The sequence below is a fragment of the Aquarana catesbeiana genome, linkage group LG02 (assembly GCF_042186555.1).
Source record: "Aquarana catesbeiana isolate 2022-GZ linkage group LG02, ASM4218655v1, whole genome shotgun sequence".
Classification (NCBI taxonomy): Eukaryota; Metazoa; Chordata; class Amphibia; order Anura; family Ranidae; genus Aquarana; species Aquarana catesbeiana.
Window position 1 is genome coordinate 289,256,434 of NC_133325.1, and position 19,106 is coordinate 289,275,539.

A 19,106-nucleotide genomic window follows, 5' to 3' on the forward strand; every position below is an offset into this window, starting at 1 on the left:
GAGTGCATGCAGCCCATGACACCACAGGCAGATGCGCTGTGAAGGTCCGGTACAGTGCCGGACCTTCAGAGCCCGTGCCGGAAATAGTGGCTCCTGCGCATCATAGAGCCGGAAGCCATGAACCCAAAAGGAAGACTGGGGGAAAATGTCAGCCATCTCAGAGTTGACATTGCGGTGCTGGAGGGCTTCATTCTAAGGTAAGATTATTATAGCGTGCTAGTATGTGCATTGCCTTGCAGGGATATTTTTTTAATCACCTGTGGTTTACTACCACCAAAGTATATGTTATTTTGGTCACAAAACATAAATGCATTCATGCTAATTAGCATAGAGTTTTAAAGTAGAATAGAGTAGAATTAGAGTCATTTTTTTTGTGTCCCATTAGGGAGATTTCCTTTCTCTTCCTGTCCCATAGCTGAAGCAGGAGGTAAGTGGAAATCCCTACAAAACAAGGAAAGATTTCCCCTACACTCATGTTCTGGGTATAACCCTAAAATACGTTTTTCTTTAAATTAGAGGTTTAAACAGGGAATTCTACAAAACAAATTGGAAATAAATCCAAACTAAGTGGATATAACCTTAGACAATGTACAGTTACTAATGATTTATATTCTTTACAGGACAGCAGTCATGAGGAAAGTATTTGCACTAGTGATGCTGACCTCCTTTGCAAAATGTCAGTTGCCAAGTGGTCTCAGGATTTACCGCTTTGAATAACTAATCTGAAACAAGCAGTACCACATGAAGTCCAAACTCCTATTCTGTGTACTTATGACTATGTAGTGAAAGCAAAGGATCATCATGACAATCAAGCAGTCAGCATGTTCAGAAGCAATGGCAGCCTAAAATATAAAGACTGAATTCCTGTAACTAGAAAAAAAATAGCTCTACCATCTATCCACAAGAGGGAGCGCTGCACCAGAAAATCATGAAATCAGCAATAACTGAAGTTTGTACAGTTATAATGTGCATATTTCCTAAGCTTTAATTTCCAGAGTTGTCTCGTTATTTATTTAATAAAATCGGTGTAATTTTATTTATCATTCCTAAATGCAGGGGATGAATCATAAGAAATATACAACTAGATGATGATATGAGTGGCGGCTGGTGCTCCATTTTTTTTAGTAGTTGACAGGTTGGTCAGTCGGTCACCTAGTTCGATCGTCAGCCCACCAGCCCCACACTTCCCCTAGGTCGCAGGAAGAGTTTCCTCCTCGTTGGCTTCACCCAGCGTCTCCTCCTCCTCAGCTTTATGGCGGCTTCCCCTGCGTCTTCTCCTCCTCCTCCTCCTCGGCGGCCAATACAATCGCTTCTCCTCTCGGCCAATTGGGTCTCAGGATCCGCTTCCTGATTGGCTGGGAGGAAAATCAGGAAGATAATAGCGAATATTAATTCACTATTGTCATAAAATGGGTGGGCTTAGGGCGCATTGCTCTGCGCCCCAAGCCTACTCTTTTTTTAAGCCAATTGGAGCCTCTGGCTCTATTTATCTGCTTCTAAAAAAAAAAAACCCATTGGAATCCATGCATCCGGTGCCCTGCATGTAGATTAGGGGCCGGGCACGTGGCTCAGGGGGGCGGCACCCCTGCGCCCCGTATGGACGAGCCACCACTGGATGTTATTATATCAGACTGTAGATGCAAAGTGGCTTTGTTGGGAGAGGAGGACATCCCCTTACTCAGTGCTCTGGGCCACTCCATATTGGAGTCTTGTAAGGGTTCTTTCAACAGCTCTGTTGCAAAAACATGGTAAAAATGTATGTTTCCACTGTGTTTCCGGCGCATTCTTCTCCTGTTAAAAATGGACATGTGATTCAAAAAATGCACCAAAAATGCAACTGCGGTACATTTTTAATGCATTTTTGCATGTGTTTTCCAATGGGGAGGTGTGTTCTTGGTGCATTATTTTTCCACACCAAACATGCAGCATGAAGGACTTTTAAATATGCAACTGGCCTGCAACTGACTGGTGTGAAAAGTTCCATAGGATTTAATGGTCATGCATTTTTCTTTTGCTTTTGGCAAAAATGGAAGAAAAACTGATCAGCGTGAAAGGGCCCTAAAATTATTTCTTGGAATGGAGAGAAGGAATTTTAATGGCAGGGATTTTTTTTGCTTGGGAGAGGGGGGTGGGGGATTTTTGCATGTGTCCTTGGGTTCTTCAGTCTGTTGTATTATTAATAATTAATATTCAATATTTTAATATCATACTGTGATTGTTTACTATACAACACTATTGTGTTTTCTTTTTCTGAATAAGAACTACTCAATATGGTATATGTACTTTATTATGATATGGGATTCAGGATTGTAGACTTAGCTTCACTATTCGAACTCCCATTACAATGCTGCAGCAGCCAAAAAAAAAAAAAGAAAGGAAAATACTGACACCACCCCTGCCTGTCAACTATGGCAGATATTAAAATATTGTAAAGTAAAGACTATTAAATACTGACATAAACTTAAATGAATTATGATAACATACAAACATTAGGTGGTCCCTACAGCAATCAAGAGAGATTCTATTAGTTTCGGCTGGTAATCAGTGGACTGAAGGACATTGGTTGGAAAGAAAGTTTAGTACATGGAGGGACAGTCAGAGTCTTTGGATGGTGAGGTTGATTTACTGGAGAGTGCAAAATCTGGTGCAGCTATGCATAGAAGCCAATCAGCTTCCAGGATTTTTTGTCAAAGCTTTATTTAACAATCTGAAGTTAGAAGCTGATTGGCTACCATGCACAGCTGCACCAGATTTCACACTCTCCCGTATTAGTAAATCAACCTCAGTGTGTAGGCTAGCTTTTTTTTAAATCACACTTTATTCTTTCAATCTTTAGTACATACTTTGCTCAGTTTCCATAACCAATATCACCCCTTTATACCAAACTCCTGCTGTGCCTATGATCTGGATAGCCAGCTGCTTGTTTGTTAGTACGGTGCACTATTTACTTTTTTTGTACTGAATACATTAGGATATATTGTAAAAACACATCTAATGAGAATTTACAGCTCTGCTACAGTGATCAGAATACATATGTTTTCCCAATTTCCTCCATTCCATGGAACATTGTGTATATTTTGTTTAAATGTCTCATTGCTTGGAGGTAAGGACACAACACCAGGAAAAGATTCTACTATTATTGTTGCCATAAATAACTGTTCCATCTGGATTACCCATTCTATTGTCCGACAACAGGAAAGGGCAGAGCAATAGATAAATAAAAGCTGTTCTAGTTTAGTTTGGTAAAGGTAATTTGATGCATTGTTTGGCCTAAAGGGTACACTGACATCATGTTTTGTTAAACTGACCATTTTGAAAAAGTAGGCATGTAATTAATACCTAGCAGAGTGCCAGAATGTGAAGATTAAATATTACATAATGCTGCAATATGGCATCTATTCATTTTAAATAAACACTAAAATGTTACATTTTTTTCCCCATTTATTTGTTTTAGGAATTCTTTACAGTACTTTCGGTTATGCATGAAATATTTCAGAAAACTGAATAATTTACATTTTAAAGTACTGAATGAAAATGCTGCAAAGAAAAGTGATTACCTTTGGGGGATTTACTAAACCTGGAGCAGACAGAATCTGAAGCAGATGTGCATGATAATCAACCAGCTTCTCTCTTTTATTTCCAATGCATAAATCCAGCCATAGACGGTTCAAATCTTGTCCGATTCAGCAGGGACCGGCCAAGATTTAAACCATATATGGGCAGGCTGCTTGTACCCAAGTTGCTTGATCAATCAACTTGGGTACAACTAGCCTGTAGAATTTTTCAAGCGTTTATTGCCAGCCGCTATAGCCTCTAGCAATAACCACTGCACGTTCTCCTGCAGGGAGAAAACTATAGTTCCGAGGGAGGGATTCCCCCATCAACAGTGGCTGTTTTGATGAGGGAATTAAGCAATTTCCAGTGGTTGCAGGAAAGAAAATAGCACCGTCTATGACTGGCTTAACTGAGCAAACTGAAGATGGAAGCTGATTACTATGGTTACTATGCACAGCTGCGGATACATAGGATTTTTATTTTACTCTTCAGAGTAAGCTACATGTGCACACTGTGCTTATTTATTTGCTATGTACATGTACTATTTCATATGGTAGTACACATATTATAATATTCATTGATATAGTAGTAAATTAAACTTTTCATTCATCACAGCTTCAGAAAAAGAGGCAAACTCTTGCCAGTAGAAAAAAAAGACCATAACAAATGTCATATCCAGACTGGTATTAATGTGTAGTGGGAAGCCAAAACATCTATTAAGGCCTCCTGGGATACGATGCAGCTGGAACACTAATATGAAGAATTCATTGTATGATCTCAGCCAGCCAGCTGCCACGACTATTTCTCAGCATTATCATACATGGAATTCCGTGGTACTGGAATTTTAAATCAATTTTACGATTGCAGAGTGGGGACAATTAGGATTTTTCCATAGAGGTTTTAGCTCATACTGACTATATTGTCTTCTAGTTAACACATTCTTAAATTATTTTTAAAATACAAGGTATTATGGCTTGCAAATTGATACTTCCATTGAAGTCTACTTGTGATGAAAGAGAATCAAATTATGTTAAAAAGTCAGTCTATGTCACTGAAAAACAAGCCAACCAAAACTGGATTCCAATCGTTCTAATGCACTTTTCTAAGTGCACGTACCCCTATTTTTTCATATCCAGGTGTACCTATAAGGCTGACTATAGGTATTTCCAGGCACATCATATTCTCGAAACAGGAGAAGTTGCACATTAGGCATCTGCTTTCAATGTGCAGAAGGAAACAAGGCAATTTTATTTAATAGTTGAATGGGCATTTGTCCTAAGTTAACCAATAGGTCATAGTTAACATATATCAAAGGTCTCAAATCTATTTGTTTTTCATTTTGTGGAGGGTTGGAGACGACATGTATTGTTTAGTCTTAAGCGGTAACTCAAGCATTGCTTACAAAAACTTGAGCACTTAAGAGCACTTGAAGGCATCAAGTGCTGCTCACAGTACACACGATCGCACATTCCGATAACAAAATCCATGTTTGTTTTCCAACAGATGTTGGCTCAAACTTGTCTTGCATACACACGGTCACACAAATGATGTCGGAAATTCCAAACGTCAAGAACGCGGTGACGTACAACACGTACGATAAGCCAAGAAAAATTAAGTTCAATAGTCAGTGCGGCTCTTCTGCTTGATTCCGAGCATGCGTGAAATTTTTTGCGTCGGAATTGTGTACACACGATCGGAATTTCTGACAACGGATTTTGTTGTGGGAAAATTTGAGATCCAGATCAAATTTTGTGTGACGGAAATTCCGACGGAATATGTCCCATGGAGCCTACACACGGTCTGAATTTCCGACAACAAGCTCCCATCGCACATTTGTTGTCGGAAATTCTGACCGTGTGTATGCAGCATTAGGTAAAGAAATTTTCCGAACATGTTAGAAAAAATTCTATGATCGTTAACAGATCATTCACCTTTTTTTCTATAGAAAAGAGATTTATCCCATTACAACATGTGTTGAATGTAGATGCCAATCAAAGCTATGGTGGGTCCCACCAGTGTGTTACTCCAACTGAACATAGTCAGATCTCAATGCACATTTTAGCAGGTGGCAGAGGATCCTAAGATGAAGTTCTCTTCCAATCCACACATTAAAGTAGCATTCTATGTGTCATATAATAGTTGGACACTGGGAGAAAAGCTTGCACTTACAGAAGGCTCTAATAGAATACTTATATTAGAAAAAAGACACATTACTTAGTAGCTGGTTAATCTAGCCATGCAAGTTCTGAAATTTTTAGACAGTGTTACTAAAATTGTTGCACTCAGAATCTGGTGTAGCTGTGCATGGTAGCCAATCAGCTTCTAACTTTAGCTTGTTCACTTAAGCTTTGACAATAAAATGTGGAAGCTGATTGGTTTCTATGCAGAGTTGCACCAGATTTGGCACCATGCAGTTTTAGTAAATAACTCCCTTTATGGCTGGCCTTAAAGTGAGATGTATTCTACTTTATGTCATCTTCTGGATTAGATGCATAAGTACAATTAGATTTCATGTCTGCCTGTACTTAGTGAAAGCATACAAACCCAACCAGATGATAGTGGGCACTATCCAGTGCCTGCAGTCTGCAGTAAGAGCTGTAAACCAATCCCATGCAAACTTTGCCTTTTTCAGAAAGCCAAGCACAGATATGCCCCCATCACATTCCATAATTCAATGTGGGTGCCTCCCCATTAATTGCAGAGATACCCTTATTAAATATCATAATGCAGTTCTGGAAGATCCCAGGACAAAGATACTTTTAAACTTAGGCTAGGTTCACACTTGTGAAGGCAAAACGCGCTGCTCTTTAGCAGACGCATAGGTGTGCCATTAATTCAGCACCATGTGACTCGTGTGGCTCAATTTAAAAAGAAGCGCCAGGGACATCTTTCCCTGCATTTCTGTGGGTAGGGCAGCCTATTGAAATGAATGGGCCATCTACACACAGAACTCAGTTTGCAGAAGTGTGAACCTAGCTTTAGTATCCATGGTCTGCAGATATGGGATAGTACCCCCTAACAACGTAAACATTACGTTTAGTTTGCTATTCTTTTCCTAAATACATTTTTCATTGATGCCAATAGCTACAAACCATGCTAACATGCCAAGAAAAGGTATGGTTCTCACTAATAATGTTTTTGTTTAGGCCTTCTGATACAGATGTCAGCTAACACAATATATTAACAATTCCTTACTTATACTAGAATCAGCCAAATTTCCCTCAAGGCAGAACATTTCAGGACATACAACGTTACTTTCCAGTTAGTTAATTATGTTTATATTTGTATTCAGCAGAGCAAAAAGAAGTCAATTGTACCTTGGTTTATACAAGTGAAGTGTATTAGGAATATATTATTTCTTTGCTACAACTGTACAATGTTAATGTTAATAATGGAACTAAGGACATGTTACACTGTTACACTGATACACTAAATTACACTTAAAAATACTGCAAGGAAAAAGCATAATTTCAAGCATTGGTATCACACGTGATAATTCTGTTTGATTTATAAGTGAGTGAAATGTTTCCGGTATTATTATCATTTTATTTGTTTAAATGATGTTAGGCACAAAGCTATCTCTTACACCTAGACATTGCAACCCCACTTCCTGTGAACTGGTAAAAAAAATGGTCTTTTGGGACTTCTTACCTGTCTTTTTTAATGTTGAGCACATCTGTTTGAAACCCATGGGGAGACTGGCTGATCTGAAAATTGTGAATCATTTATTCTCCTGAATCTATGCATATATATGTTTTCATTCTGCAGAAAACTATACTATTCATGAATCATAATTCTAAAATTGAGTAAAGTATCCACAGGGCAACTTAGACCTGGGCATAGAGTCCCGTGGGTATCTAGGGGGTCCAGCTACAGCCTTCATGCTCCTGCAATAAACCAGAGGTATAGCACAATCGGTCAAACCTGTGCACCTGCTATTAATTACAAGGAAGGAAGCTCTTGTTGTAGGTAGTTGGTTTAATGAGGCCATGTCAGCAAAGACAAAGCAAATGTAATGCAATGCTTCCCTGTACCTGTTACTATCTTTATCAATATCAGTTGAAGAGAATGGGATAGGGGTGGCAAAGCTGCTACCTCGCGTAGGTTGCATAGCAAATCAATAAGTGATTCATCTGAACTGACTTAAAGGAGAAGTATGGCCAAAGCTTTGGGCAGTAAGTATTGCATTTCTGTGACCCATTTTCAGCCTACAGTGGGCAGAAGCCCCTGTCAGCTGATGTCACAGACCCCGTCCAGGCTTGAAAAGATCCCGACCATAGGGTTGGGATCCGCCCAGAAGCTGGGTCATCCTCTTAACGAGCCAGCCGCTCCCATCTCCTGAACAGCCCAGCGGTCCAGTGAGTGCTGGAGGGGCAAGCAGAGAACGGTAAATGCAAGTCAGTCTCTCAGTTCTCAGTCTTAGAAGCGGCAGGGGACAGCTGCAGCTGAGATCAGTGCAGCAGCCATCTAGGTGAGTATTGTTCTTTTTTTTGAGATTCCTGAACTTCTCTTTTAATTCAGTAGCACCTATTCCTTTTTTTGTCTGAATAAGTGATTTAAAAAATCCACTGTTTTTAAAAATTTTACTGAGACTGCCCTTCCCCCTTCTATGGTATCTAGGTCTTAGATTTAACAAGGATTAATCTCAGGGTCATCCTCCCATCTTCCACATCCTGCTCTAAGTCTACATCCTGCTTTAGGTCTCTCTTTCCTTCATAAAGCTTCAGGGATTTATTCTGGAAAACATATTAATGTTCCCCCATAGGATGAATACTTCCTACTCAATTATTCCAGTAATTAGAGAACGACTGCATATGAAATTCACATAAATCGAAATACAATGAAACAATCTCAAATTTAGCTCCAGAGAGCAAAGTCATGGGGAACAACCTACTTTGCATATACTGTGTTTAACCTCTACAGATTTCATACTGAAAATGGAGAATAGTGATTTTAATGGCCTTGTTTTTGTTCAACTTATCTCTTTTCTTTTTTGTAGTAAGTAGGTCAGCAGTAGAGATGGGTAAATCTGCCGAGGTTCTATTCACTAAGAGTTTGGTGCATCTTGTTTGAAATACAGCTTAAGGACAATAGAACATCAGTGCAGGATCTTTTTTAGCATAGTAGTGTCAATTTAACAAATAAAACAAAATAGTACACTTACATGTACAATTCTCAATGTTTACCATTAAAAGAGTTTGTCCACCAGGAAGGAAATACCATCAGGCTGTACCCAGCATCAGCTAGTCACACTCCTCGGCCAGCAGGGAGAGAGCTCAGATCTGACAGCTGTCCAGAAAGACCGCCAATACGCAGTATCTAACTCCACTGACACTGCCTCGTGGAATCCTCAATACACTGATGGAAGGACAGGGGACGTGTAGGGGACGTGTAGGGGACGGTAACATGTTTCAAAGGGAAAGTCCTTCTTTGTCATTTGTCTATGTCCTGCTATCCTGCTGCTGGCCAATTTCTATCAAAACTTCATAAAGAGTTAGAAGACCACAGATGATACAGCAGTGTAGACGTAGATGACCACTTTAAATGCTCTTAAAGTGGAAGTAAACTCCCTTTGTTTTTTTGCTTCTACAGAAAAGCCTATAATAAGACTTACCTGTAGGTACAGTAAATATCTCCTAAACGTGCACCATTTAGGGGATAATTACATGCATAGCAGCTGTGTTGCGGCATTGACTCCTGCGTGCATGCATGGGAGTGATGTCATCATGGCTCGGCCATTCAAACAGCTGGAGCCCGCAAACCCGGAATAAAGACCGGGTGAAGATGGATTCACTGTCAGCGGTGACAGGGTTCTGCTAGAGGGCTTCCTTTTTTAGGTAAGTCTGGCAAAATGAGCTAGAATGCGGTACACAGTAGTACATTATGACATTATCCTGCGGGGGGACCGTTTTTTTTTTTTTTTTTTTTTATGCAGTTTACTACCACTTTAATGAGGTAGGATTGATTGAAATGTAATAGAGAAAAAAACAGGCACTTTTTTTAACAAGGATTAGGAGACAGCAGAAGACACAACAGTGTACAATTGAACAGCTACAGGACAATTGTAAGTATCGTAGGCCCAAATTTCCTAGAGACAAGGAGTACAGGATGGTGCTTTACTACAAGAATTAAGATCCTGCAGAGTATAGAGCATAATAAATTTGGTCGGCAGCAGGACAATTTCTTACAGGGCTAACATGCCTAACTGGTGTATGTCCATGAATCACCCTGCATTCCAGAATATTGATCAGGAATAGAGCTTCTTCTGGCTGCTAAGTCCCCTACATGGAGGGTACCCAAGGCTCCACCTCAGCCTGATAGGCTGACATCCACCATGAGAGCCATTGGGAGGAAGGATTGTTCCTCCATCAGACTTATGAGACTGACCAGAGACTGCACTCTAACGTCCCACACTGCCAGAATTTTGAGTTGCAATGGCCTTGATTGGACATTTGGAACTGCCTGAAAGCAAGAAATAGATAGACCCAAGACCCCTTTGGGAAAAAAGGAGACTTGGATGGCTCCTGGATTGCAGACTGCTGAATGTTTGAACACAGAGACTGGGAAATTGTCCTGCTGAAGGAAAAACTTTACACAGGGCCATGTCCACAATCAGGCTCAGATACAATTCCAACTCTGATTCTCTCCCAAAGAAGTGTAAGCAAGGACTGACCAGGTCAATTCTGCTCAGAACCTTTTTTCATAAATGAAGCCTTTGAATGCTTTTAGATCAAAAATGGGGTTATTGCCCCCTTCTGTTGCTGGGACAAGGAAGGATGTGACAACAGGAAGTGGGGAAGAGGTGTAGTTAGAAAACCTCTAGCTAGAAGCCTCTGGACCCCTGACCCTCACCTTTGTGTCTGAAATGTATTAGGTTCAGGTGGATGCAAAAGAAAACAAATGCCCCACAAGTTAAGGTAGTGGAGGACTACCTTTATTGCAAAGACAGCTTTCTTACTGGTTGAATGATTTTGACATTCAAGGCAGCAAGGGAGTCAAGTCTTGGCCTTGGAGATGGGCTTAGAGATCTGTGAAGGATGAACGGGGTAGGAAGGTACTCCTGGCCGGTTTAAATTGGATCCCCTGTAAAAAAAACCAACTCATAAACACTTACTTTTTGTCCTTTTACTCCGCTGCAGTCACATTTGCTAGTTCCACATCCATTGCATGCCTGTAAAAGAAAAGAGAGATAGTTAAATATGTTAACATTTACAATGTGCTTTTATTGTCTTACACTGTTTGCTCAGCACACATACAAAAAAGACTTGGTGAACAAAGGGGGTTATTTACTAAAACTGCTTGGTGCAAAATCCGGTGCAGTTCTGCATAGAAAACTAATCAGCTTCCAGGTTTTATTGTCAAAACTTAACTGAACAAGCTGAAGTTAGAAACTGAATGGCTGCCATGTACAGGTGCACCAGATTCTGAGTGCTCCCGTTTTAGTAAATGCAGTAAATGTCATGGCTTTTTGCAATAAAAGGTACCACTGTGTCAAGGCTAAATAGTCAAGAACAAATGTTGGTGAATGAATGGAGTTCTTCTGAGCATGCAGTTCCTGACAGCCCCTGACAATGTAGCACGACTTACAGCTCCATCACTGCATCATCCTACATCAATCCTTTTAAGGTAGTATTTGACAGATGTTTACAAAAAGTCTTGTGTCTAAATTAATAATACTTAATGATGCTGAACAGCACCACTGCCATTCATAGGACACCTTGTATTTTTGTTCAATGAGTACAAGGTGTTCCATGAATGGTGGTGGTGCTGAGCAAGCAACCCCCTGTGGTCAGTGTGCAGTGGGGCAGCTGCTCGATAGAACCTAAGCAGGATTTGGGAGATTGTGGCTATCACTGTACAAGAGCCAACCCAAACAGCGATTTTCAGCTTCCACAGCAATCCATCAACTATGAGTAGTATATACTTACATTGTATTCAACCTGGGCTAATGATAGTATGAAATACAAACAATTCCTGGAGTTCAGCTTTAAAGGAGGAGTATGGCCAAAGCTATTTTTGCTGCAATCCTCCTGATCCCAAGAGTGCAGTTTGTTCTGCACCCCTGTGAGCTATTTTTAGCCAACAGCGGGCTAAAGCTGCTGATGTCACTCAGCCAGTCCAGGATCGGAAAAGATCCTGACTTTACAGTCGGGATCCACCCAGAAGCCTGGACCGGCACCTGGCTCAGCCTCTCAGTGAGCCGCTGAGAGGCTGAGCCAGCCACTCCCTCCTCCTTCCAAGCCCAGCACTCCAGGTGACTGACAGTCATGGCTCTCTGCTCAGAATGGAAGGGAGAACTGAGTGATCAGCGGCGTTTGATCACTCAGTTCTCAGTGGGGAGCTGGCAGGGGACAGATGCAGCATCGGATCAGTGCTGCATTCACCTAGGTGAGTATAAATCTTTGTTCTTTTTCAAAAGACATACTTCTCTTTTAATCAAATAGACAAAGTGAAGTATTCTGGTGCAAAGTGCATTATTCTCTTGCTTTATTTCATGATGCAATAGACCAGTGATAAAAAAAAATGTGGTTGCTTTAGATTATTGCATTTGCACTTGTGTGCCCAGTAATCTTTTGAAATGTGCTTAGATTTTCTACTGCAGGTTACCAGCAGTCATCATCAATTCTCCCATAATTCTGTTAGGCACAAACTGATACAGAATTATGGTTTAATACATATTTAGATTTTGAATCCATTTCATACCACATCGTATACAAATGTTAACATTCTGAAAATAGTTTGGAAGAAACATCTGCTGATGCAATAATGGGTGTTTTACTTATCTAATCATTTGCACTATCTGACGTTGATAGCGGATGATCAATGAGCAACACTCAATAGTAATTCTATCTGTATGAACTGTTACTGACTGATGTGTCCAGCATCAGGCCATATTTTTTTTATTATCTTTTGGGACCTTTCCTTTGCATGCATTTTCATTCATTCCTTTTGCAAATACCTGATTAGGATTTTCTTAGTACTTTGATGTAATGTGCATTGTGATGCCTTCAATCTGCCAGCATCCCAACCAAATAAGGAGCTATGGATGTGCTACTCAGCTTATCTCTGGAATTCCTTCAAACCTCTTCACTATATAACATTCTGAAATATGTCGGGCCTGGCTGCCGTCCTAGCTGGTGGCCTATTACTAGAGATTCCCCAGAATCACATGCCTTACCTAAAAACAAAAATATGTTTGTATATAGTATCTGCAATGTAAGTTATTTATTGATTTCACATTTTCAGATCAGAAATGTATTTTTAAAATGCAGGCATTTCTAGTCTGTATCTATGCACTGCAAAGCTGTAGAGTTATATACAATGGAATATGAAATAGACACTTTTGGTCCAACTCCAAAAAGTGCATGGAGTAAAATGCTTAACCCTTCCATGACTACAGCGAGTCAAAGTTTAAAGTGACACTAAACAATATCCCTATTCTCCAAAAATGATCCTGTTCTGTCCCCCTTTTATGTAATTGTTCTGTGTTTTATTGAACTGCATGAGGTTATTATTGTTCAGTAGTCTGGTGTAATCCAGTGACATTTTTGGGCCACTAAAACGTATGTAAATTGGTATCTACCTCTGCCTATCCCTCCTATTTAGTGCTAGTTAGTTTAGTCCTAGATAGACCCTCTCCATGTTTCCTCCATGTTCTCTCAGTCAATATTAGTTCCTCACAGGGACAGGGCTGAGGAAAAGAATTGTCTTATTACACTTCAATGGACTGCAAAAACATCCTCTGTACTGCAATTAGCTAAAGTCAAATTGTGTTGAATTAACTTTTCTTTCTTATGGAAGAGTCACGCTGCCTATGGATGAAGCCAAGTCAGCAGGTGATCATACTGTCTAGACAGACTGCGTCTAATGGGATATGTTAATACTAAAGTGCCATTTTAAATAGAACAAATCTTTAAACATCTACTACCTAATGGCCCTGTAATCTAATTTCTTATTGTATTTTACTGCCTCCATGTATTGTCCTACATAAGCTTCTGAAGCTTTTATTTTCCCTCTCACTTCCATTTGTTTGGAATAACAGTGCATGCTAGTTGTGAACAAGTGCATCGCTCTATGCACACTACAAATCCCATAGTCCATATTCCCAAATCTACCTTATGAGCAAGCGAGAGGGTGGCTACGTTCCAACATACCATGGAGAATGCACAAAGCCACCCTCTAATAGGAAGTCAGATTACATAGTTACATAGTTACATAGTAGGTGAGGTCGAAAAAAGACACAAATCCATCAAGTCCAACCCATGTGTGTGATTATATGTCAGTATTACATTGTATATCCCTGTATTTTGCAGCTGTTCAGGTGCTTATCTAATAGTTTCTTGAAACTATCAATGCCCCCCACTGAGACCACCGCCTGTGGAAGGGAATTCCACATCCTTGCCGCTCTTACATTAAAGAACCCTCTACATAGTTTAAGGTTAAACCTCTTTTCTTCTAATTTTAATGAGTGTCCACGAGTCTTGTTAAACTCCCATCCATGAAAAAGTTTTATCCCTATTGTGGGGTCACCAGTATGGTATTTGTATATTGAAATTATATCCTCTTACAGCTACAAAAAATGAATTTGGAGATTTTGAGGAGGCTGAGAACAACACAAGGTACTTTTGCGTTAAGAATACATAATTGAATAGACTTTTTTTTTAAAAACTAGAGCTTAATGTCATACACATATAAATTAATTTTGTTCAGACTGCAGGTTGAATGAAAAAAAAATGATAGATTCCTCTATCAATGCTAATGATGGGATAGAAGATTCCCCTCTGCCAGGCTTTTTATTTTCTGATAGCCGATGCCACCTGCAATCAGTGCAGTATCAGGGCATATGACCCACACACTTGTTTTGTTTCAGTGACCCCCTAGGTTGTAAAGCTAAATTGCACCATTGAAACAAGTTAGCAGTTGCAGCTTCCAAAGGTCTCTACTGAGAGGTTCCTTTTGCAAACCATGAATACAAAGGCTGAGTTGCTTTGTATGCCTTGCCTAGTTGAGGCTAATATATGTGTGGTAGCATAAGTAGCTTACACCTGAAGCACTACTGTATGTTATGTTTCCACAAAAATAAACTATACATGGAACATAAAAGTTGGTTTGAAAACCTGAAGAATTATATATTTTAGATTCTCTGCAGATCAGACACATCTAAATGAGAATCATAAAGTGATGAATCAGCGACTTTCCTGAATCCACTATCCCTAGTTCTAAAAATACAGCTTTAAAGCTAAACCCTAGGTGAATATAAAGGCACAAATATGCAACTATGTCCTGAATGATAAATCATGAAATGTATGTCTAAATACAAGCAGTATAAATATATGACCTTGGATCAGCCTATTGAAGTCCCTGTATAGTAGGGCTGGATGGGACAGGAAAAAGCAGTACAAGGAGCCAATCAGTATATCTGCAGACAAGTGGCGAGCCAATAGGAAGAGAGAGTAAAGTGGCAGATAGATGAGCTTATCACACTTCTGTTTCTCCTTTACTACCCAGTTACTAGCTGGGGCTGGTTCAGGACAACCTGGGCTCAGAGGGAGTGGGGTTAAATGATACTGGTCATCAGAGGACATCTAGCAACAGTAAAAAAAAAATACTACAGGATAAATCTACAGAATGAAGCTGAATAGTGCAGCAAAGTCTTGTTTTGATATGTTGTCTTTTGATGGGCCATTTTTTTTTTACTTATTTTGGCTGGAGTTCTGCTTTGGGAAGATGTCTGAAAGCACAAGGCAAACAGGGTATAAAACTAATGCTGTCATAAGTACTCATAATGCACACCTGAAAATGTGTTTCTAAGTTAAGGAAACCTGTGCTGAGAGTAATAGGAAAGCTTCCAATGCTGGCCCCTTCTTGCTGAAGATGTCTGGCTGTCATACTGATCTTCTGGTGTCAATCCTTTCCAGAATATAAATGTAGAATGAGAGTTCTGACCCTCATGTCACTAGTTACACACCTGTTCCTGGTTTACCCTAAGTCCTCATGCACATGGACGTTTTAAAAAACGAGCTGTAAAGCTAGGTTCGACGCCTGGAAAAACCGGCGTTAAAAACGCGATTTTTACCGCGTTTTGCATTAGCGTTTTTGCGCGTTTTTGCGCGTTTTTGCGCGTTAGCGCTAAGTAGCGTTTTTCAATGAAAAACACATCTCTCAGCTATATACACTCCCAAATTTCCCACAATGCCACAGAAACCAAAGAAAACATGTTAATGAGCATGTGTCGGTGCCATTTTGGTAGGAGAGAGAGAGAGGAGAGAGTGTTTCAGAGTGTTTCAGAGTTTTCAGTATATTTCAGTATTTTTCAGTATTTTTCTGAGAAATATGGATCCTGTCATGCAAAAGATCGATGAGGCAATCCTTCTGATTGTGTTGCGGAGGCAGAGGAGAATGAGACAGGAGGAGGAGAGAAGCAGCAGACGTCGATTTTGGGTGCATCCAATGGTATCCAATCGGTTTTCTACGGGGTACTTTGGCAATATTTATTCCCAACTGCGCTCATATCCAACAAAGTTCTTCAACTTTACAAGGATGTCAGTGCCGCTCTTTGATGACCTGTTGGAGAGGCTCAGGCCAAGGCTCACAAGGATGGACACTGTGATGCGTAGCTCTGTGTCACCGGAGGAACGGATGCTAGTGACACTCAGGTAAGTGAATACACATATGGGAGGAGGGGCTAGGGTTACGGTTAGGGGTTAGGGGGTTAGGGGTTAGGGTTTCGGGTTAGGGGTTAGGGTTAGGGGTTAGGAGTTAGGGTTAGGGGTTAGGGTTAGGGGTTAGGATTAGGGGTTAGGGTTAGGGATTAGGGGTTAGGGTTAGGGGTTAGGGTTAGGGGTTAGGATTAGGGGTTAGGGTTAGGGGTTAGGGTTAGGGGTTAGGCTTAGGAGTTAGGAGTTAGGGTTAGGGGTTAGGGTTAGGAGATAGGGTTAGGTTTAAGGGTAGGGTTAGGACTTATGTTTATGCTTTACTCTTTCAATAACTAAATTTATTATGTTATCTTAGGTTCCTTGCCACGGGACAAAGTTATGCCTCTTTGCATCACTACTTCCTCCTTGGCCTCTCAACGGTCTCAAAAATAATAAAGGAAACATGTGTGGCAATATGGGAGGAATTGCATAACGTTGTAATGCCAGAGCCAACCGAAGACATCTGGGAATCAGTTGTGGACACTTTTTGGGAAAAAACTCAGTTCCCAAATTGTATAGGAGCCCTTGATGGGAAACACATCAGGGTGAAGAAGCCTCCCCACTCTGGATCTTCATATTTTAATTACAAAAAATATTTTTCGGTGGTCCTCCTGGCATTGTCCGATGCACACCTCAAATTTCTGTTTGTAGATGTGGGAGCATATGGAAGCCAAGGTGATGCCCGCATATTCCGCGAGTCGGCCTTCGGACGTCGTCTACATGAGGGACGACTCAATATTCCTGAAAGCAGGCCTCTACCCTGCACTGAAGAACCCAGCTTGCCATTAGTCATGGTGGCAGATGAGGCCTTTGGACTGGCTGAAAATCTAATGAGGCCATACAGTGGCACTGGTCTCAGCCGACAACAAAAAATTTTCAATTATCGGCTCAGCCGTGCACGCCGTGTTGTTGAATGTGCATTCGGGGTGTGCACGGCCAAATGGCGAGTTTTGCTGACATGTATGCAATTGGATGTTGACAACGCCATTCAAGTCGTCCTGGCATGCTGCGTTCTGCACAATTTTCTGCGGGACAGTGACCGAAATAATGTTGAACAGGAGCCCATTAGACAACTTCAGAGGGTTCAATTTATGGACTTGCGTTCAACTGCACGTGTCATGAGCATTCGAAACCAATTTGCAGAATTTTTTGAAACACCTGATGGAGAGGTATCATGGCAGAATGATTATGTCTAAAAAATATTTGCCTTTGCTGTCTTGTGTTTTTTGAAATAAAGCATTTCAAAATTTAAGTTTGTTATTTTTTGGTCCATTTGTCAACGATTGTTCTACAAGTCAATTTGACTCTGCCTTCGGGGTAAGCCTAGGCTAAGCCCAAAAAAGAGCAAGCTTACGCTTGTCCGAAGGCAGAGTACGATAGAGTCCTTTGCACTCTGCCTTCAGGGCAAGCAGAGTGCAAAGGAGTGCTGTTGTGCATCATATAAAAGACTTTTCAAAAAAAATAAAAAATTAAATAAAGGATTGGGATCACAACTGGCATTTCAAGAAAAAAAAGATTTTATTTTGTGATTACAAATGGTGATAGGTGGTGGTGGATGGTTGATTGCATTGGGGATGTGGGGATTGGGGACGGGGTAACGGTTGGGCCTGGCGATCACTCCCAAAATCTTGCTGGTAGCGGGGTAGAGGGTATGAGGGCTGAAAATGGGAGGTGGAAGGTGGACAATCAGCATACGCTTGCAGGCTATGGTATGAGGTCTGGGACGGCATAGGTGGTGGTTGGCGTGGAGGAGGGGGCTGATAGTGAGAGTGGGGTGCTAGCACTGCTGAGGTCCAAGGGGCCATTGGGGGATCATGAGAAACATTATATGGATCGCATGGAGGTGGCCCGCCACTTAATTTTGCATGTCTGTATTGCATTGCAATACCGTACATGCGATCCATACAAAGTTTCTCTTGGTCTCCCCCAATGTCCTCCAGGATGTGGTAAAGGCTGCGGCAGAAGCAGGCGCGTGGGTTATTGGGGTCTAAAAAGGCATCCATACTGCGCCTCTCCTGCCGCACTTCCTGCAGCAGTGCTAGCACCCTGTCATCAGCCTCGGGATTATAGCCGCCCCTCGCCTGACGTCCACGGCCACGGCCACGAACACCGCCACGACCGCGCTGCTCTCCACTTTGTAAACTGGCAGGAGACGGTGTTTCCACAGCCCTCGATTCCTGCAAAAGAACAAAAATGTTTACATTGACATGTACATGGACAGACAGACAATGAGATAGACAGGCAGACCGAAGCAGTTACCTCATCTGTGCCCTCAACAACTCCCTCGCTGATCGGTCGTGGAGATCCAGAGGTGGTCATTGGACTGTTTGGTCTCTGAAGCTCTGTATCTTCCTCATCCACCTCTCCAAGTCTAAAATTTGAAGTTGTCCTGCAAACAATACAAATTGTATAAACGATTACTGCGATTACCCCTAACCCTAACTCCTAACCCCTAACCCCTAACCCTAACCCCTAACCCTAACCCCTAACCCTAACTCCTAACCCTAACCCCTAACCCTAACCCCTAACCCTAACTTCTAACCCTAACCCCTAAGCCTAACCCCTAAGCCTAACCCTAACCCCTAACCCTAACCCTAACCCCTAACCCTAACCCCTAACCCTAACTCCTAACCCTAACCCCCTAACCCTAACTCCTAACCCTAACCCCTAACCCCTAACCCTAACCCCAACCCTAACCCCTAACCCTAACCCCCTAACCCTAACTCCTAACCCTAACCCCTAAGCCTAACCCTAACTCCTAACCCTAACCCCTAACCCCTAAGCCTAACCCTAACTCCTAACCCTAACCCCTAAGCCTAACCCCTAAGCCTAACCCTAACCCCTAACCCCTAACCC

At 41.3% G+C, this 19,106-nt stretch overlaps 1 protein-coding gene across 1 annotated transcript in view; it reads right to left on the reverse strand.

Annotated features, from left to right (window-relative positions):
* The window catches only part of COL4A1 (collagen type IV alpha 1 chain), a 241,783-nt gene that overhangs the window by 130,450 nt on the left and 92,227 nt on the right, over positions 1-19,106 (reverse strand). Inside the window, exon 2 of the mRNA XM_073614495.1 lies at positions 10,670-10,726. Within this exon, the coding sequence (XP_073470596.1) occupies positions 10,670-10,726 (57 nt within the window). The remainder of the gene's footprint in view (positions 1-10,669; positions 10,727-19,106) is intronic.